We start from the raw sequence: 22,991 nt of genomic DNA on the forward strand, positions 1-22,991 counted from the left end.
ATTATTTAAAAACGCAATAAATTATGAACGAACAAGATGACAGATTCAATCGACTCAAATAATGCACCTCTACATTCCATAGATATTCTTGAATGCAGACGCGTAGCGTTATTCATTATCGATACTCTGTTTTTTAAATCATGGCAATCCGTATATTAGTGATGGAAATAAATCGATTTTTGTAAAATCTCGCGCGTTTACGTGAAAAGACGTACTAATGTCTTGACCGCTATTATCATATTTACGTCTTTTGACGTTCTAATGTTCCGAGTGGTTAATGGCACATGGCCTATCTCTCTTGTGTCTATTCTATCTTGAAAAAGAAGATAATTAATTGTACCATAAAATGAATTGTTTTTCGGAGTAGTATCTGTATAAATGTCTCATATCGTTTCTATTATATAATATGGTAACACTTGTGTCCTTTTGCAGGCCGCACCCCGGCCAAGGTGGCCCTCCGAGCCGGTCACCTCCACGTGTGCCGTCTCCTGGAGCGCTGGGGAGCCACTCCCGCAGTCGCCCTGCAGCCGGAGCCCACTGGAACCAACACAAGTGGTAATATTCCCACATTTCTCTAGGCAAACCATCTATTCTTGCGGTATGTACCGAAGTTTTATGTCTATGTTTAATGAAGATGTAATCTGTGTTGGTGTTACAGGATCCACAGCGGAGATCAAGGCTTGCACGGCCTCCCTCAGCAACGCCAGGCTCTCTCCCATCCCAATGTCTGGTCATAACCAAGGTATTTGTCATATTTTAGTTGTTAGATTGGAGGAGCGTTGCCTCCGTCTCCTATTGCCCACTTCTCCCTGTCCTGTGATTCAAGAAGAACCACGGAAACTTGGATGCCTATGATATTTAATCTTTCTCTGCTTCTCGTGCCTTCCACTTGGCCAGTGGCCAAAATTTTCTGTAGCTTCACGTCCAAAATTGTAGATGAGTTCAAGTACATGGAGTATAGTTACAAGAAGGCTATAGTAACATACTTCAATAATATTAATAACTAAGCTAAGTTTAATACTATTCTTCTGCATAGAATTTCTATATAACTAATAGCAAACTCATCATCATCACTTTTGGCTCTACAACCCCTGGTGGGTCTTGGCCTCCTCAAGAGTCTTCCTCCACTCATCTCGGTCCCGCGCCAGCTCTCTCCAGTTTCGAAGCTCCAAGGCAGACAAATCTTTGAAGACGTTGTCGCTCCATCTTAACCTTGGCCTTCCCAGGCTCCTTCTCCCTATCGGTCTTGAGCTCAGCAGGGACTTTGGTTCTTGATGCTCGGTCATTCTCTCCACATGACCTAGCCACCGAAGTCTTCCCAGTTTTATGAACTTTGTGACGTTTAGCTCCTTAAACAGAGTATAGAGCTCATTGTTATAACGTCTGCGCCAAAATCCATTTTCTAGAACCGGTCCGAAGATGCGCCTCAAAATTTTCCTTTCAAAAACGTCCAGTGCTCGCTCATTCTTCTTAGTTAGAACCCACGTCTCGGCTGCGTACGTAAGCACTGGAATGAAAGATGAAAAATGAAAACTCTTATTTCTTAATTACTGTTGCACTAAACTGTTATGTTTATCAAACATTTGTAAAAGCCCGTACCAGCGTGGAATAAAACAAAAATACAGACAGTTGATAGCCCATTGTGGATGCCTAGCTCTCCCTAATTGGATAGATTTGTACGCCTGGCTGCCAATTGAATTTTGAGCATTTTAACAAGTCAACCATTTTTCGGCACATGTGTGCGACTTTTTAATTTTTTTATGTGAATATGATTATGTACCAACTGCTCACAACCATCTGGAGCCAGTGAGACTGGCATCCCCAATTGGGGTATGTTGTGAGACTGAAGGTAGTGGGGAGGGGAAGAGGAAGGTGGAGAAGTACCTGGCTATTCAGTTCTGGTCACCAAACACGGCTAAAGCCATTTCAAGCAATGTTTCAAAATTTTGAAGTGTTTGCAAATATCCCGCCCTTTTTCAAAAAATTATATCTCTGAATTTTAATATGGAGACATATAAAATGCTTATAGTGCTAGAGAGTCATTCAATGCACCTACATTTGATCGTTTATCGCATATTTGTAGAATTCATGAAAAATACATTAAAAAATCGTAAAATTTATAATGCGTGAATTCTGCTTATTATTTACTTTAAAATGGGGGTTTGTGGTACCTACATGGGGCAATATTAAATATTATAACTTCTGTGTATTGTCTATGGCTTAGTTGATAAGCACTGCTATAAATTTAAATTCTAACATTCTTTTTTTAATATGTAAACACATTATCAATGATTTGTAGAAAAAATATTTCAATCATTTCAGTTCATGGAATGTCAATAACAAATAAGTTCAAAGAGATTCGAGACATCTTTTGTTAGAGTGTGAAACTATTAAGTTAGCTTTATGATTAGTCGAAGATTCCAATGCGCTGGAGCTTACGAAATAATTCCAATAAATATTTTAAAATAGCTCTTCAAATTGCCTACATTTTGGATAGCGTGAACTCGCAGGCGTTCGCAAATTGGCAAAAGTGTGGCCGAATAAGGTCCAGTGGTTAGTAAGGCTGTAAATATATATGAATAATAAGAACCATTATCTGGTCATCATAATTTTCTAATATCCGCTGAAAACACTCTGTCAAATGTATTTGCCTGCAAGATCTGTTATTGTTTTCATAAACATTGACTGTTGAGCAGGTTCTCCGGATTCGAAGAGACGCAGCGTGCACAGCTCCAACTCCACCAAGTCCAGCTCCAACCTGACCTCTTCCACCGTCAGCTCTTCGCACCAGGAGGCCGCCCCCCCTCCACCCCCGCATTCCCGGGGCCTTGTGCCCGCAGACCTCACCACCAGGGAGCCCGCGCCTGTAAGTTCTGCCATCTGCCTCTACATGCATGAATCATTTATGAGAAATAAAGGGAAATCACAACTGAGCTATTGGTTGTACGCCTATGGTTTGTGGCGGATCCGTTCTAAAGTATTGTGTTTTTCAATTCTCGACAAGTCCTCAATTCAAGGGAGAATTCAAATACATATTTTCAGTTTATTGGTTAACCTTTAACCTGTGGTGTCCCAGGAAATTCCAAGCTCAATTTCCAAAGGCTCAAATTCCGAAATCAAACGTCAAGTGTCCACTTAAATTTTTTTTGTGTCGCATTTTATAAGTATAACAATTCTTCCAGATTTCGGTAGTTTATACAACTGTTGTTACTAATAATATTATTTTGTACAAGAAACCTGTAAATAAATAATGCTAAAAATATAATTATTCATTATGACGTAAAAATTTTGACATTTCTTACGAAGTTAATTTTCATCACTTTTCTTGGGTGAAATATTATAAAAATTACATCAAAATAATGTAGATAAAATAATCTTTCTGATGATACCTCAAATCTATTATTTCCACAATCAATTTATATCAAAAATAATGAAAGAAGACGCTTTGACACTTTGATGGTTGTAAAACGCGGCAAATATTTCGTTGGCATTCCACAGAAAAATTCTTTGTAAAATCTGAAAAGCTAGGACTCATTCCGGTATTTGCTGCGTAAAGAACGAGAATAGCCCAAGCGATTGTGACCTTGTTCTTCATACAAATTCCTTATAATTCGTAGATAATGTGACGCACTCACATATGCGGTCCCGGGATATGACGGGTTAAATGTTTTAAAACCTCACTTTGCTTGTTGTTAGGACTATTATAAGGACACTGCCATCTTAGGAGACACACGCAAGTGTTGGGAGTAGAAATCACTAATGGCTGTCGGAACTGTGAGTGGTTGATGAGAAGAAGACGAGGTATACTAACCTGGGGAGATGAATTTCATGTTAAAGAACCAGGAAACAACCCTGCTGAACTTCATTAACCTTAGTGTCGCCGTATCCAATAGGCACAATCAAAAACATCATTTCTCTGAGCTATTCTGAGGAAACTACATGTTAGATTATATATAAATATAAACATATATTATATATATAAACACATTAATTAAAAACATTTTTTCGTGAGTTTTTATTCACTCTCGCACGAAATAATGAGTGATACCGTACTCTTTGAATTGAGAAACATCATTCTCGAACAAAACAAAACAATAAACGAATTATTAATCCGTGTAAAGTCCGTGGAAGAAATATTAAATCGACAGCCGACAAACAGTGTAAACACTAATGGTCTACCTACACCTCCCGCTACCGCCAGCTGGGCTGACGTCGCCGCACCGCCCGCCGCCCCCTCCGCCAACCCGCACGCTGTTACACTAACCAAAGAACGTATGCGCACTAGGGCGGCCACCAAGGCCAAAAATAACGCAAGTCATCTTGAAGTCCCCACTACCAGCGGCGCGATCCCCAAAATACAGACGACGGAACCACGCATTCTAACTTCCGAATCTGAAGCGAAAACCGCGCCAAATAAGGAAGAATGGATGAACGTCAAACGCAGACAACGGACAAGCAAGAATCTGATAGTCGGAAATGGCGATAAATCCTCTAGTATCAAGGTATGTCCAAGGATAAGGAATATCATAGTATCTAGGATTTCAAAGGACACCACAGTAGATGATATCCGAGCGCATCTAGAGAAAAATAATATAACAAACTGTGAGATAGAGAAATTCATCGCTAATTCTCAGGAATACGCAGCGTTCCGTATAGGAGTAACAGATGAGTTATACGATAAACTTTTGCAGGAAGATTTGTGGCCCCGAGGAGTACCGGTAAGAAACTACCGTTACTTAAAACCGAGACAAAATCCGGTTGATCTTAACCAAAACCGAGGCAAACAAAACGATTCTGCGGCCACTAAATGACTAGAGAGCAGCGTTAAAGTAAATTCTCTCCCCTGCACAATGTATTATCAAAATGTGCGGGGATTGAGATCCAAGACCGATGACTTCTTACATAGTGTTATTATACAAGACAATGACTTTATATTATTGTCAGAGACCTGGCTCAACGACAGTATTTATAATTGTCAACTGTTCGATCAACGATATGACGTCTTCAGAAAGGACAGAACTTCAGGCCAATCAAGAGGAGGAGGAGTGCTACTAGCCGCGAGACGTGATCGCGTCAAACAATGCCAGAGACTCACGTTTCTAGAAAATGATGGCGAAAACTTATGGATTAAGGCTAAAATAAATGAAATTAGTATTTATATATGTATAGTGTACATTCCACCGGCTTCACAGAGAACTACTTACTCTGATTTTTTCGATAAAATCATAGCTAATTTTAACTTTTTAGTAGATAAAAAAATTATTATTGTTGGCGATTTTAACTTACACTCCTGTGTGAGTCACAAAGCAACTCAAACAGATTTGTTATATTTTATGGAACTATTTCAATTGGAACAGAAAAACTTAATCACTAATATAACGAACAGGACCTTGGACGTTATTATCAGTAATTTTGACTTAAAAGTGTTCAAATCCGTATACTCACTTGTTAGTGAAGATTCATACCACCCATCTTTATATATAGAATTCGCGCTCAATGTAAGCAAAGCCTATTGTCGGAATTTATTAAATGACGACAATGGAAATTGTGTTAAGCGAGGATGGAATCTAGAACGTGGTAACTTCGAATATTTTTATGTTTACTTGAATTCTCACGACTGGAAACCCTTATTAAAACTTAAAGATGTAGATTTAGCAGTAGAATATTTTTATAATGTAATTTATGACCTTTTTGACATGTGTTTTGAGAGAAAGCGTGTACCTTGTTTTGAAAGAAGATACCCTAAATGGTTTAATGGTGAAATTATTAGTGACCTGAAAAAGAAATGCAAACTTCACAGAAACTGGAGGCGCACCGGATTGATAAGATATCGGGAAAAGTTTTGTATTCTACGATCTAAAATCAAACGTAGTATAAATATTGCGTATAAGGATTACATAAATAATATCGAAAAAAACGTCAAGAGTGATCCGAAATCCTTCTGGAAATTTGTATCCGAAAAGAGGAAAGACGGTGGATTTCTAAACTCAGTGTCATGGAACGGAAGTACTCATACTGGGCCCGATATTCCGGAAGCATTTGCGAATTACTTTAAGTCAGTCTATAGCGAACATAGTGTAGAATTTGACTCATACACCCCAGGCGGTTACTCTTCACTAGCTCAAAATGTTGAAATTTTAAGTGTAAATAAAAATGATTACCTAGCTGCAATTAAAAAACTAAAACCAAAAAAATCTGTTGGACCAGATTTTATTAACACAATTGTCCTGAAGGGATATGCAGATCCGTTAATGGTACCGCTTTTACATATCTTTAATATTTCACTTAACTCCGGTAAGTTCCCCGACCGCTGGAAAATCTCAAAAGTCACGCCCTTACACAAAAACGGCGATAAATCATGTGTATCTAATTACAGACCTGTGGCAATTCTTTCGGCACCGGCCAAATTATTTGAACTCGTAATACAAAAACGTATATACTATAAAGTAGAACCATTTCTCATAAACCAGCAGCATGGGTTTAGAGATGGCAGGTCTACAACGACCAACTTAATGGTATTTACGGATTACGTCTCAAATATATTGGACAATAACGAACAAGTAGATGTCTCATATAATGATTTTGCGAAAGCTTTTGACAAAGTGGATCACCTCATATTACTGAATAAACTTGAAAGCTTCGGCTTCTCATACATGCTGCTTTTGTTCTTTCATAATTATTTGTCTAACAGAAAACAATACGTTGTTTACGGGCAGTTCACATCGAAACTCTACGCCACAAATTCTGGGGTCCCTCAAGGGTCTAATTTAGGACCACTATTATTTTTATTGTTTATTAATGACATAGGAATGTTTATAAGATTTGTAAAATTTTTATTATTTGCGGATGGCATTAAACTATACACCTGTATAACGACAAATGAAGACTCCATTCGTCTACAAATCGATATCGACGGTATAGTAGAGTGGAGTCATCAAAATAAACTTCATTTTAACAGTAGTAAGTGTTCAATTATGTGCATTACAAGGGCAAAGCGTACTTTATATTTTAACTATAAAATGTCTGGTACCTCTCTAAAACATATTTCGATAACGAAGGATTTAGGAATCACTTTTGACACGCGTCTGACTTTTCGAACTCATATCGATTCGGTGTGCAACTCTGCAATGCGAATGCTGGGTTTTGTTATATGTAATTCGAAATCTTTTACGAATACGGCAGTCATAAAAATGCTTTATTTTACTCTGGTTCGCAGCATTCTTGAGAGTGGATCGATAATATGGGGACCCGAAGATGCCCTTTACTCAAATGATGTAGAAAAGGTGCAAAAAAAGTTTATGCGATACCTCTACATGCGAGAGTTCGGATATTACCCTTTATTGTATCCCTCTGATTTTCTTGCCGGAATGCTGGGGATAGAACGTCTAGACGTTAGGAGAAATATTGCAATGGTGTTAGTGGCGCACAAGCTGCTAAATGGGCACATTTGCAATCCAGATATTCTGGAACGAATTTCTTTTTATGTCCCTGATAATTTCATCAGAGCTAGACAGCACAGATTATTTATTTTTCCAAGGGGCAGGACCAACCTACCAATGATCATGCCTTTGGGAAGAATAACTACTTTGTTAAATCACATTTCTTCTGTGATTGACATTTTCAATTTGAACCAAAGAGAATTTAAGACGGCAATAAGCATACTATTTAACAAATCTGGTTAATCAGATAGTATTGATGTATTTACCCATGCAAATAAATGTATGTACTGACTTCTTATAAACTGTAATTTATAAACTGTTATTTGTGAAATGTAAATGGAATATACTGTTTTTCACAATAAATCAATAAAATTGTCTCGTAAGAAAGTAAAATTTACACAAACTTAATTTGGAGGAATATTGAATAGTCTAAACGACAGAAAATGTACAAGTATCAATCGATATCGCAAGAGTGCAATGTTTGCAGTGGAGTTCTGGGTTCGAAAGAGGCAGAGCAAGCATGCTTTACTGTATAAACCATTGAGTGTTGCCGTCACACTCTAAAGCAGTGTACTCACCTAGAGTGTATCATGTAATGTATCTGATACTGTATCAATCTGCAAGTGGGTACGGCTCGTTCACGGTAACCGCGTATCCAGCTACGACCTCCCGGATCCGCCTTTAGTGCTCGCTATGGTGCTCGCAGTAAGACCGCCGTCGGCGGGTCACTGCGAGCACACTGCGCTCCACCCGCGAGCGGCTCGCAGTAGACTCGTGCCTACGTACTCACTTGATACAGTATCAGATACAGGTTACACCGTTAGGTGAGTACCCTGCTTAACACTGCAGAAGTCAAACTGGCAACTTTAGTATCCCAAATAAAGTAAGAAGGAGAATATGACCGACCGGTCGGTGGCCGAGTTGACATCGCGTATGGGTCCCACCCAGGCGTAGTGTGTTCAATTCCTCGGCTGGCTAAGTCCTCCATCACAACACAAGCAACATTTTCAGCTTACTGTAGTGGTAGTAGGAGATTTTCAAATATTGTCAGGTTATTCGTAACCCGGGAATGTTTGTCTTATAAAAATTAAAAAAAAAAACTGGAATGGTAGAATGGGTATATGACCTGAGTGATTAAGGTAGTTCTATGCAGACAGCCGCCTTATCAATAATAATACTAATATCCTTTCTCTTGTGTGTTTCAGAATCGCGCAGGTCTGGGACTGACGTTTGTGCAGCAGGTGGCGCGCTGCGGGAGGCGCGGAGGCGGGGCCCCCCAGTCCCCTCTGTACGCCACCCCCCCGCACAGCCCCCTCAGCGACGTCTGCAGTCCCACACAGCCACAGCTGGGTGAGTCTACTGCTATTAATTACACTACTGCATTAATCTTACACCTACTAGTGGTATAAGCGGAAAACTGCTGAATCTAGTTTCCGGACACCATGTTTTCTATTTCGAACGAGGTTAGCTTATATGTGCCTAACAAGCACACCTGTGGGAGATCCTGTAAACTTTTCTATCCTCTGAAAGCGAAGAGGACTTCTGCCTATCAGAACCTGCCAATATATAGTATTTTTACGAATTTATGTCGAATATCAGAATTTCATAGGCCGGCTGTGACGTTAATCGCCTGCGAAAATTTTGATTTCCATGGGAATGATTAGTATTATTACGATTTTTTCTCCAAAGATATTACCCGAATTTAAAGGGGCGGCCAAGGAACTCAATTTTCGGCGTCTTTTTTACCTGTGAATTTGTTATTTCCAAAATTTGATTTCTGATGACCCGTGGATTTCGAATTAACAAGGTTCTACCATAATTTTTACTATTCATATGTAAAAGCCTCAAAAATAAACCAATAATACCCATTTCAGAACAGACATTGTCTAGTGAGGTGATGGAAACTGAATCTGATATGAATACCATACTTTTTTGATCCATAACTAACATTCCACTGTTCAGGCATCCTATCTTCGATAGCCCAGCAGTTCTCTTCGACGCCGAGCGGCCCGCCCGCCGCCTCCAACAACAGCGCCAACGCCACGGACCGCCACTTCTGCCGCGACACGCATATGCGCATCATCCTCGGCCGTGAGAACAAGCACTCGCCGCCCACCGCCGGCGAACAGCGAGACAGGTCAGTCCCACCAACACCACAAATACATAATACACAGAGGTAACGGTAGATTAATGCAGTATGTATACTATCCGAGTTAAGCTACTTGCAGGTTTAGTATTTGGTAGACAAATTAATTTATTTATTAATTTTCGGGAAATCGACAGTTTACATTTATTTTAGTTTATACGTAAGTATTATATAGCCAAAAGAAAACCAATTATGGATTTCCTTCTTGTGACTTTACCTCTACTGAGACAGCATAGTAGTGAATGAGTAAATTAAATTTTTAAGAAAGGAATATGAAATCAAAAATTTATACAGAACAAAAGATTATATAAAACGAAAAATTTTGAACACAAAACATTTATCAATACATTTATAGCCATGGAGAGAGGTTGTAGATATAAATCAAATCATAATAGAAATATAAACAATAGAGACATCACATTATTCACTAACCATCAGAGAAACATTCTTTTATGGACTTTTTGTATTTGGTAAGTTCACAACTGAAAATATCCACCTTGGATAATACGCTATTGTAATTATTGCATACTCTGTTCAGGCAAGAATTCTGCTTAGAGTTCGTTAATGAAATAGTTGTTTTGTTTACATGATCTCTTGACTTTATGGGTGAAATTTAAAAAAAGTTTTACAAGCACAGCAGTGATGTACATAACGCAGATTCACAAGAGTTATTAAGATATTTACATGGGTGAATTTTGGCACGTCTTTTTGTACCAGAATCTCCGGCATGCGGATGTCGTCGTAACTTTATAAGTTCTAGCACATTCTGTTTTTGTGAATACTGTGAATGGAAAATTCAATATATTTTGCAACCTACAATTTTTTTGACTGGATGTCTAGTATTGCGTAGAAGTAGGTAATTAAAATATGTAGTATTCGGACATTTTACACTGTGGCGCTAGTCACTATGGAGATACCCGAATGCTACCGAGTGCCTTACGAACGCTAGACGGGCGGGCAATCGCATGACCGCCAGCGCAAAAGCATTTTAACATGTGTATAATTGATATCAATAATATTTTCAATTGAAAACAATCCGTTACACGAATGATAAAGGAAGAACATTCTGCAGGTGAACATTCCCATTAGAAAACTTTTATATAACTAGGACGGCCTCCGTGATCGAGGGGTAAGGCTCTCGACAATGAATCCAAAGATTTAGAGCGGGAGCACACAGAGAGCGGTCAGAGTTCTGCGTTCTAGTGACCGTTGACCGCTCAAGAGTTCCAAAGCACACAAACGGCGTTCAAATTCTCGCGTTCTAGTTTCGTTTGGGTCTTTGCACATGCAACATGTCACTAGAAAGTTCATCATCCGATGAAGAATTATTGCTCTTTTGGAGCTTAGCAGCTTCTAAAAAGAAAGGGAAGTATTGGGTGCACCCAATAAACACAACGCGAGAAGAACAAGGCGAATTTACTAGTATTTTTCAGGATTTACTTAAAGATGAACAACGATTCTATATTTATTTTCGAATGTCGATTAATAGTTTTAATGAATTGTATAACTTCATACAACCCGATATCGAAAAACAAATTACTAACTGGAGGAACTGTGTTTCATCAAAAGAAAGGCTGGCTGTATTTTTAAGGTATGTATTTATTTATTAAGGATAAGAAAAGACATTAGCATATTTAGAAATAATAACAAAATATACGAATAAATAATTTACTTCACTTTAATCGTATAATAAACTCCTTTCCCTAACCAATTCAATTAACTTTTCCGTGTTTGTAAGAGACATCGCGGCGTTCTGGCATTCTCTGCCTCGGCGGGAAAAGAACTCTTAGAACGCGACGTTCCGTTTTGACCGCCGCGGTCTGACTGCCCGCTGTGTGCGTTGTTGTTATAGTATCAGTACATTCTAATGAACGCTGAACGTGGAACTCGGAACTCCTGACCGCTCTCTGTGTGCTCCCGCTCTAAGGATTCAAATCACGGAGTGCGCTACCAAATTTTGTTTAGTTTGTTTTGTTCCACAATTAATTTATACTTGACTTGAGCGTAGCGAAGTCCTGTTTTAACTCAAAATGCTCGAGCATTTTGCATTTCGTCTTTCTGTAGAAATTTTTGTTACGTTTCGGTTAAAGATTGTGGCCGTTTTAACCTGTCTGGTGCCGCAGTAGCCAATAGGCATGATCAAAAAAATATTTTTCTGCACATATGTCGCTATTCTGGGGAAAAATACTTCTATTCCGATTTTATGTCCGGGTTAAATCTTCCCCATAGGAAAAACTAAACCCTTCCACACACTTTTCCACAAATGATCATCTAGTCAATCAACATTATGCAAGTGCATTATATATGCAAAATAAATACAAAACAATACAAGAACAACACGTCAACTCACCAGAGATCAAATGGGAAAATAATTCACCGACTCCAGATATTTTCATATCAGAGGGTTCGGCTCGGCAGAACTCCTAACAGGGCCTATAAATCCTACTGATCCCTCAACATAAATATTTTAAAAATCTTTCGTTATCCTACATGTATTTAATATGACTGATTTTTGCATTTTTATATATAAATTTTCTGATAGATCTAATACGCCTAAATTTTTAATGAGAGAGCTAGGTATAATGCCAGTAGCAAAAAGTACTACTTTTATAAAAAATATATGTGTATTTGTATTAATTTTGATTTATTAAATAAGAGAATATTAGAAATATACTTTTTTGGAAGCAAGGTCTATTGTTTACAGAACTACTAGTTTAAAATAGTATTTTGCGGCACGTACCATAGTGGAATATACTCTCAGAATAGCACTGGTGAAAGACAACCAATCAGAATTGAAATGGCTTTAAGTGACCAGATCTGAACACCTTCCTCTTTCCCATCTCCTTCGCTTTCCCAATATCTCCATAACATAGCTCAATTGGGAATGCCATAGTCTCACTGGCTCCAGACGGTAGAGAACAGTTGGGGTCCTGCGCAGTATTCACAAAAAATATATAAAACAGTTTCCATCTAGATGCTGTCAAATTACTATGCTTGCTAAAAATGTACATTTAATTATTTTCTTAATCAAAAATTATTGTGTATTTTAGTTGATGCCTCATTCATTTTGTTTTTTCTACTTCAGTTGTTTATTTTTAGTGTGCTTAACATTATTACTATGTATACTCCAACTATCGAAAGCTGCCGGTGGTGAAATCAAGAACTACACTTTTTTACAATTTTTTATGAGCTGTTATATTTTTGCTAATTTCACTGTCGGCAAGCTTTCGGTGTTAGTAGAAGTCTACTCAATTACTATTCCTACTAACCGATAATATTATGTACAATATTTTGATTTAAATGTTGAAAATATATTTACACGATAACATTCCTTGGATTCCGGTTAATTGGGATACATCGGGGCTAGGTAACATTGTCTCAATTAAACGACGGTCCTAATAATGTGAAAAATGCTAAAATATTGTATTTGTACAGTATTAACCCTCTGGCTAATTTTTTCGGTTTTGGGAACAGCTCGTATGGTCTCGTAGAAATCCTTGCTTCTCCCTTACTCTCAGTTAGAAATATGAACCAAACGGTGTTAGAAAGAGAAAACACCAAGCTTTATATTCAAATCTAGAAGTTTACCACGGATGAATTAAAATGTACACGTCCATTAAACCAAAGGTTCTGAACCTAATTTGAGAAAAGTATTGTGAAACTTTGCGATTTTTTTTATTAATTTTTTTTATATGAAATGACAAAAAAAAGTGAGGTGACAATAATGTCTAAAAAAAATGAGTATTTTTTTTGTTTAGTGTTTAGATGAAAAAACGCAAGGTGAGCCGTTTTTTATACTCTTTCGTGTTTGCCTTCAAATTTTAACAAAATTATGTGTTTTTTCTAATAATAATGTGGTTATCGTGGTGTATAAATGAAAAGATCTCTCACTCAGGTATAGCGTTTATTGATAAGTTGAAAGCTGATTTTACAATCAAAGTATTTCACGTTTATTATGCACAAATACTATGAATGCTCGCGAAACTAGGTCGTAGTACTCGTAAGTAGGTGCAGCCGACGATAGTAAATACTGAACACTAATAATATGCTCGCTGCGTCGGGCCTATTTATATTGTTCGGCCGGTGGCGACAGCAGGTAGTTAAATGGCAACTAAATCGAGGCCACTCGCTCGATCTGGACCTTTCGCGAACTTTCGACGGCGTGGCAATTATGCCTAGGCCGTAGACTCGAACCTTCTGGCGAGTTCTCGTAATGTGTAAGACCGACTTGCGATATTATTGTTGTCGTTAGACAAGTAGGTGCTTTGTTTACGATGCGACTTGGACTGCAGGTACATAATTCGGGAGTAGATACTAAGTAGGTCGAGCGGTTTATTATTAATTAGTTAATCTAGATTTTTCTCGACGCTACAATAAAATTATTAAAACGTATTTCAAAAACAGTTTTTAGTTTGCTGATACGTTGGATTTTATTCGGATATTATTGCATAGTGGAAATACTCACAAATTCTCCAATCTTCTAACAGTGTCTTTAAGAAATATAACGGTCAATATGCCAGAGGCCTGAGGGGCTTTAATGCATTTAGAAGTATGGGATTAGCCAGATTTTTCATTTGAAAACATCTACCCTTTCAGTGGACGGAGATTGGATTTTTTTATTTTTCAACACCAGTTATGCTTAGTGAAAAGGCTTGTATGTACTATAAAAATTAAATTAGCGTTTTCTGCTTATCTAATATATAAAGAGAATGATGAAAATTTGCACACTTGACCTTCAAAACAAGAGGAAGGTCACTGGAGTCGCAAATATTGTATGCAAATCAGTTTGTGGTTTTATTGTGGACTGTAATCAATAGTTGACACAACTATTGCGGCGCTGTGGTTAACAGTTAGAATTGGAAAAGGATTTTGACTTACCCTCGGTCTTTTCGATCGATTTTATGGCCTTTAGAGTCAATGCTGGTTATCACTGCACAAGCTTCCGTAATAGACTCAAATTAAACGCACTAAAAGAACACATTCACTGCACCGGTTTTCTTAACATACTGGTGATGAATAATAAATTATTGCAATGTCACTGATGTAGGTATTTAGGTACTCTACACTGTCAGAGAGGGACAGGTAATTGGGTGACAAGGAATTGGATGGAGAAATGCAGAAACATGTACTAAAGGGTGAAGCATATAGTTATGTCGAGAGTCACTGTCGATTCAATTAGATTTCGAATAACTCTGTGCAAAGCCCGGGCAACGCCGGGGTCTTCAACAAGCTTATGATATTCTTGGACAGGGTTCTGATAATATGAAGAGTAACCCAAACTGATTTATCTGGTAATATTAATGTCCTTCGGTCGTACGCATCTGTATGGTTCACAAGTAAAATATTCTGCAAATCACTTCCAACACGTGACTTCACAATAAACTCACTTCATGTCCTTTACATGTGTCAAAATTAAACTGGCTTCACATTGTAGTGTTGAACTATAATCTAGAAATTTATCGAAATATGTAGTACGAAAAAAATTTATCACTTAGGCAGCGCCAAGCTACTCAATTTGTCTTTAAATTTGTTCTTCACATTTGAGTTTGACAGTTCATTGTTCACAAACATCAACGTCCAGGGGGAAAATTATATAACATACATAAATTCGAGTTTGACAGTTCCTTGTAAACAAACATCAACGTCCAGAGGGAAAATTACATAACATATATAAATTCGAGTTTGACAGTTCATTGTAAACAGACGTCAACATCCAGAGGGAAAATTACATAACATACATAAATTGGAGTTTGACAGTTCATTGTAAACCAACACAACTAAATAAATAAAATCATCTTCTTTTCGGAACTTACCACTAATTTATGAACACCGTTTGGTCAAAGTAAAAAGAATGCACTCGGACCATTGTGGACCATTTTAAACTTACATTCATATTCCTATGAACCATCTTGGTGATGTAATTTCAAATGATCGCAGCGACCTAAATTCTAAATTTCAAAAAATTCTTCAGTGTTTGATTCTCGCAAAAAATGCCCGATTAACCGGAATCTTCTGTTTTATCAAATTCTCATTCTCTCTTCCTTTTGCACTTGCGTTTATTTTGCTTTTACGTATTTACCCGTTCCCAGTTGTTTTTAATCACGCATTTTGTGTTTTCTGTCTTTTCCAACAACAAAATCTTCCCTACCCATCGATCGACCAACCAACCAATCAACCAACCGACCGACCGACAAACCTTGCAATGCTCTCGTACGCTCGTAAAATCGCGCGTACATAATGATACATACCCTATATATATATTGCTCAATATATATATTTGCGCAACTCCAGCACGGGACGAGCGGGCGCGTCGGCAAACGGCGCTATCCAATCCTCGCGCATCACGTGCAGAAAGATCGTTGGCTCCATAGGAAAGATCGCAAGAAGAAAAAAATCGAGTTCGCCGATCATCGCGTGAGTAACACACAAAAAAAATCGCGACGACAATCGCGAGTTGTAAATTTTTTTTTTTCGTTTCCAGCTTCTGTCACATTCGCTCAGTTTTCTTATTCTATTATTTCCTTCTGTCGCTTGGTGTAATTTTTTGTTTATACGCATTTTGTGTGGTTTATGTCATTTTTCATGCTTTATTCATTGCGCCTTGCTTAAAAATCAGTAGTTTTACTAATGTATTGAAGTTGGTTGTTGGGATTATGGACTTACGTGGAATAAACACAAAAAATTGGCACATCGCAATTTGATGTGATGAAATCTTATAATTATACTCATCATACTGTTATGCCAACTGATCCCAATTTGATCAAAAGTTGAAATGGGGAGAGAATCGGCTTTTAATGAGGACTATTCAAATGTTAAAAAAATCTAAATGTTTATTTATTATTTTCGTTTTTGCAGTGTTCAAATATAATAATATGTATACTTAGTTTGGTTGGCGATAATAATAATATGTTTTATATTACATTAAAAAATATATCATAAATAAAGTTTACAATTAACCAGTCAAGGGGTTAATTGTTTGAATTTTGTCTTTCACTACTGTTACAAAACCTATATACATATATTACAATTGTGATAATGTAATATCACAGTAATGCATTCAATATTAATGTTTGTTGCAGCGGCAACAGCAAGTCAAAGAGGAACGGTATTGTCACCAACCCGGCCATGAGGCTCGTGGCTAATGTCAGAAATGGACTAGGTAAGTTTGTGTTTTGTATAACTTGACCCAACCTTCCCCTTCCCATCTCCTTCCCGTCCTCACTTCCTTGAGCTTCGCAAGTTTAATATGCAACCAGTGAATATTTTCTTTAAACACATTTCGGCTGGATATTTTTTGCACTGGCGCTACGCTGTCTCAGGGCGAAAGTAAAGGTCGGCACAAATTTCTTTTAAATCGCTATATCTTCGAAAATAATTAAAATATTTTAACAAAAATTTCTACGTAGTAATTCGCATACCCAAACTATAAAAGTACTAAACTAAAATCGAATATTATTTGAAATGCAACTCAATTAACCTTGTAATATGTTTTTGTTGTTTGTTTTTGGGGTGTTATGCCGTGTTGCGCTAACTCCTTCTTTAGCCGACGTTTCGGACAGCGTTGCAGTGTCCGTCATCAGGGCAGATCCATCACATCTTCGGATCTACCGGATCTGCCCTGATGATGGACACTGCAACGCTGTCCGAAACGTCGGCTAAAGAAGGAGTTAGTGCAACACGGCATAACACCCCAAAAACAAACAACAAAAATGCTTTTGGCCGTGAAAATCTAAAAACTTACCTTGTAATATGTTTATTATGGTCCGCCTATCGGTATTTGCCCATACCTGCTTTCTTTAAATACGCCCGACATCTCTCGCTCTCTTGCACATAAGAGTTGAGTGGGTGCGGAACAGAGAAAGATTCCAATCGGGTTTCACGGTCATAAAAACCCTCATTCCAGGAATTGAATTACATATTTCAATAACAAATAATATACTATCCTTTTGTTGAAATACCGATGTAAACGAAAGGCATGAAAATAAATATAACAAACAGACTTGCATTACGATTCGATAATTATGTACATCTAGTTGGGATCTTTATAAAGAGATTGGTATATAATAATAATATAAAAACATTGAATAATTCCGTCTTTTCTGCCATTGAAATGAGGCCAGCGCAAACTAGCGTAGAACTAGCCTTACCTGCCTTAAGCGTCAATCGACCAAACGGGTAGAACTACCTTTCCCAGCCGAAGTGTGTCAAGTTAAGAAAATAAGACAAACTTGTATTATAAGATTTTCACGGCCAAAAGTATTATAATGAATTATTTTTGGGGTATTATGCCATGTTGCGCTACCTCCTTCTTTAGACAATGTTTCGTACAGTATTATAGTGTCTATCTTCAAAGCAGATCTGTAAATATGGTATTTAGATGTGATACCGCGTTGCCAACTCCAATCCTCTAAGAGCTGGTATTACAGTATCATGATTTCTGCGTTTAGTTTTGGTGTAGCCGTCAATTATTACCAAGAGCTATTGAGCTTATCCCCGTAGTCTTTATTAATATTAATGGGATTTTTATGAATTTCAATTGCCTCCGTAATCAGGCGTGCTCTATGTGTTTTGTGTCTTCCCAGGACTTCAGGGACAAATCAAAACTAATGGCTGGCAATTGTGATTGCTGACTTTATTTGGAGTAAAACATGTAAATTAAATATTGGTCTCCGGTGGTAACTCTTTTTTTTCTACAGTTGTCTCGCTTTCTGTGCAGTCTCTTTTGTACAAGACTTCAGTCGTACGTTCCTTACACTTCTGACATTGATATATTATTTTAAATGATTAGAGATTGATTCAAAAAGGAAATCATTTTGATTCTTGTAAGAATCTCCCCTCCAAAGTGACCTTCACTGCTATCTGCGCAGCTTTATTCCTACAAGACGCTACATGAAATAACGTGTTTTGTTTTGATTTACCATAAAATGTATTTTAATTGTATGTGTTAACCTTTAAGATTCAGCAGCGGCCAACCTGCGGCGCACGGGCGTGGCGCTAGCGGCCTCGGCCAGCTCCAACAACCCGGCCGTGAAGACCAACGCCTTCCAGTGGCGCCGCGAGACCCCCTTGTAACATCCGTCCGTCCCCAGCCTCAACCTCGGCCTCAAGTGGCGTGACATGGACGAGGACGAGCGCAGTGTCGACGAGTTCACACAGCGGGAGAGGAGGTTCCATTGACTTATAATAATTCCTATGTACAGTTAAAAGTTCGTAAAGGTGACACTTTGTGCCGACAAGTTCACTCGGCTGGAGGCGGCAGAGGAAGTTCCATCGACATATAACTATATACTATTTAAAAAGTTTACACAGGGAGTTTACTCAGCGGTTGAGGAGGTTCCATTGATTAATAACTATGTATCTATATACACTTTGAGTGGATAAGGAGGTTTCATTGACTAATAACTATGTACAATCAAAACTTAAAAAAGGTCAACGATTCACTCAGTGGGAGAGAAAGTTTCACTGACACTTTTATGTGGCTGCAAGTGAAATTAGACGTGCAGTTTTAGTTTTGCGTTTTCAATGGGCGAGAGAGATGGTTCCATTCAGGAAGGCAACAGCAATTACCAGTAGTATCACGTAATAAAAATAAAGTATTTAGTGTCGACAAATTTATAAGCAGATGAATAGATTCCATCGGATAATAAATACTATAAAGGCGGAACTATTTGGTGACGATTAGTGACATAGGCGTGCAGTTTTAGTTATGGGTTGTCCTAGAGAATCGTGTTGTGATTGAATATGATTATTGTCGTTATTTCAGTGAGAAAACGATTGTTTGATGTATTTGATTTAAAAATCCATTCTGTTGAAGTTAATGAGGCTTACAACATCAGAAAATGTAAATTAATCACTATTTCAATGACTTATAGGTTTGCATACACGCAATGTCAAAAATGCGTTGTGAAGACGCTGTTATTTTTTTTTTTTATCGCACAAGAGTCTTCTTTTCGGTATTATATATAATCAGGGGCTATATCCCTTGTCAAGGAGGGTTAAGAGGCCCGGATTAAATGAGGGAGGAAGGACGCAAGCTGGTAGCATGTTTTACATGCGTTTTGCGTTACAAAAGAACAAGTCTGAGAATACAGCCCATTCTCATGATAATGATGACATCTAATGACCGTTTGTATCTGTAGAAAAGCTGATTTGGTGTATGTTTGTATGAAATCGGACATTAGGTGTACATGGCTAAAACCGATATCGTCTACCGGCATGTTTTTGACGTTTTTGATGAATAAATACAAATTACAAAACAATATATATTTATTGTACTGGAAGTATTGGAAGAAGTGAAACGGAAAAGTCCACAATGTGGATTGTTTTCTCAGCTGGACTATTTTAGTATTTAGAACTCGTGCTCTGATTGTATTTAAAAATGGCAAGCGCAATTGTTTGCCATTTTTAAAGTATGGATTTTGCTTAAATTTAAAAAATCAGTACATTGTTAGATATTATAATTATATAATCTACAAAAATGGCAACGATTGAATTCAGTAGGTACTACTTCTCTAAGCTTGGGTAAACTTAGAGAATTAAAAGTTCTTTGATTTCTTAATTATTTTAAGAAAACAATAGATTTTTTTTTATAGTACTCTTCCGTGCTAAAAACTTGCATGTCAAGTTTCTTCAACTTCGGTTCTTTTTGAAAATAACAGATGGCGCCACTTCTGTTTACAACAATCCTAAACTGTACAGTCATTAAGATAATAATACTATCAGATAGTAAAACTACTGTAGCTGATGATGGTATTGAGAAAAATTTATTTGGTTTACTTTTAAAAGTTTTTGATATTATTTCTGAATTCACTGTGTATGTGGGTAAGGTAATGTTATTTTAAAAATATATGGAAATAAATATATTAAAATACACTATGCCTGATACATGCGGCATTACATTGTAATGATACATACAAAACATTAGCGTAAGCATAGAATCTATTCTATAAGTAGACTTGTAAACAAACGGCTGTAAAAATGCAAAAATAATCATCACTTAATTGGGAAAACAAATAAATCACAGTAATTTAATATTTTTATTATTATTATTGTTGTTGTGCATCACACTCAGATGAAAATATAATAAAATGGTAGCATTAACCTTATTATGTTTCATTTTTATGTATCAATTTTTTTATTGGTAATCTATTGCAGAATAAATTGTTCAGAAAGGTCTCCATGTCACAGTTAGTTAACCCCTGGGAGTCGGACTCCTGCATTTGCAGTGTTGCAGTCGTGCCCATGCACTGTACGAAGCACTGCAATTTGAAAAGTTGACCTTAGTTAAAGACAAAAATCAAAATGTTACTTTATCAAGTATCGTATTGTCTACATGTTTGCCTTAATGAAAATATCTTTTTATTTACGCGTTAGCGGCAACTGCCTAAAACACGAATGGTCTTATTTTAATAATATGCCTACCTCTGTGGCTTCTTGGTGATATCACCGACTCAGGATCAAGCAGATGCGTGCTTGTTTTTCGACTGAATTTATTTATTTCAGCGCCCTTTGGTCTGGTAGATGTGAACGTAACAAACCCACGCAGACAAAGTGAATGACTTACGTTCAAACTTAATTATTTTATGACAATAATTATTAGCCTGTAACACCTATATAAATTGAAAAAAAGATTCCGAGAAAAAATACATGCCGCCGACGGGCCGGTCAGGTTCTCTATCAATTGCGCTACGTCGGCTTATTCAAAACCCGCCAAATTATTTAATATTACTGGTATTTTTCATTCAACAATTATTGCTTATTAGAGTTTTTTTAATTGGGTTTAATTCCCGCCAGCGGTGTTAAGTTTTGATTGGAAGGAACTTGTAAATGATAACACATCAGAAACTTTAAAAGGACTCTTGACTTTTATTTGCTCTATTCCCAATTACATTGTGAATATCAGGAGATCCAAACTACCCAAGACAGACCAAGGAGGTTGTCTTTACTATTAAAAGCGTTAGCGAAAAAAGAGGGCGGTACAGTGAAAATCAAATCTTTTATAGTCTACTTGGGAGTTTGCACCTACCGACATCTATGCATAATTTTTACAACTAATTATCTTGGTTACATACAATTCAATTTTATCTACTTGGAGAGGTGTGAGTCCTAGATAAAAACTGCATTATTCAATTTTAAACAGGCGGCATGTATTTTTTCTCAGAAGATTTTTTCAACATTTTTTCAAAACAGTTATCCTTTGTGCTACGCATAAAAACCTTAGTTTATCAGTAAAAATAATTCATTATTATTCTTTATCAATGTTTATTCACATTATATTTTGTGATTTCAATGTATTAATGATCTCTGTATGTATATTTTTTGTACTTTTCTATTGTCTCTTATAGTTTAATATTATTTATTGCATTTCTTTAGTTTGTAAGAATCCTTTAAAAATACTTGAAACGGGGATTCACTATTATTTCAGGAATATTTTATTAATTCATTTAGCTGCAATTTTTCTAACGGAAAAAACTATACCTACTCCTACATAAATCGTGTTTTTTCCAAGCCCCGTCGAAAGAATATTCCTGATATTATTGGAACCACCCGTCTAATATGACTAACCTATTTATGAGGCCGTATAGTCCAAAATAAAAATATTATTTAGTAATATTTTTCAATTTTGAAAACTATATCCAACGAATTTATGTTGTGTAATTACTTGAATTATGATTGCATTTATTTTAAAATAATTATTTGACCAATTTTGTATGTTATTTTTTAGATATTATGGTTTGCAGTTCTGCCTCAGTTGTACGGCGCGTTACTTTGTACGGTTACGTAATCCTGGATTCACTGTAATTTATTGCTCCCTGGTTTACATTAGTAAGAATGTTTAAATTGTGAAAGATTGTGTAATATTTTGATGTCAAAATTTAACACCAAAAGAAGCAATAAATTCTAACCATAACACCAGTCTGTGGTTTTTATACATAGGTTCAGTTTTGTAGCAGTGAAATCCTAATTTCAGAATAGTAATACTGCTAGGTATTACAATTTATTAATTATTTTAGAATGCAGTAGAACCCCGTTAATCCAAACCCCCATAATTTGAAGAAAAAATGCGTAATTCGAAATTTATGCAAAAAAAAATCCAGATTTTTTTTTTTTCATAAAAATGGTTTTTTAATTCGAAATTCTATTTTTTTTTCATCCACACATGAAAATTTGTTCCTGAATCTGAATCGATTTGCACTAGAATATTGTATTTTTTCGAATACTTTGAGTTTGAAGTGCCGGCCTAATCGAAATCGGCCAGAGGCGTATCTGCCGAGAAAATTCGATTTATGTGGAAATTATTCGTCATAACCACTGGAGCGACAGAGAGAATAATGAAAAATAGCTTCACTTGCTCGCCACCTTTGAAAGTTAATTTGGAAAAATTTCCGACCACATTAAAAAAATCA

At 36.9% G+C, this 22,991-nt stretch overlaps 1 protein-coding gene across 5 annotated transcripts in view; it reads left to right on the top strand.

The window, feature by feature from the left end:
- The window catches only part of LOC149410780 (uncharacterized), a 112,909-nt gene extending 90,235 nt beyond the window's left edge, over positions 1-22,674 (top strand). For 2 of the 5 annotated variants that reach the window (XM_089648124.1, XM_089648125.1), the window contains exons 27-34: positions 433-555; positions 635-742; positions 2,697-2,866; positions 8,645-8,789; positions 9,402-9,576; positions 15,877-15,999; positions 16,665-16,744; positions 18,542-22,674. In XM_089648124.1, the coding sequence (XP_089504250.1) occupies positions 433-555; positions 635-742; positions 2,697-2,866; positions 8,645-8,789; positions 9,402-9,576; positions 15,877-15,999; positions 16,665-16,744; positions 18,542-18,657 (1,040 nt within the window). In that variant the 3' untranslated portion in view covers positions 18,658-22,674. The remainder of the gene's footprint in view (positions 1-432; positions 556-634; positions 743-2,696; positions 2,867-8,644; positions 8,790-9,401; positions 9,577-15,876; positions 16,000-16,664; positions 16,745-18,541) is intronic. The other 3 variants (XM_089648126.1, XM_089648127.1, XM_089648128.1) reach the window with 2 other exon arrangements.
- The last annotated feature ends 317 nt before the right edge of the window (positions 22,675-22,991 follow it).

This window comes from Hesperophylax consimilis, chromosome 27, assembly GCF_061612785.1.
Source record: "Hesperophylax consimilis isolate HC1 chromosome 27, BYU_Hcon_1.0, whole genome shotgun sequence".
NCBI classification, from domain to species: Eukaryota; Metazoa; Arthropoda; class Insecta; order Trichoptera; family Limnephilidae; genus Hesperophylax; species Hesperophylax consimilis.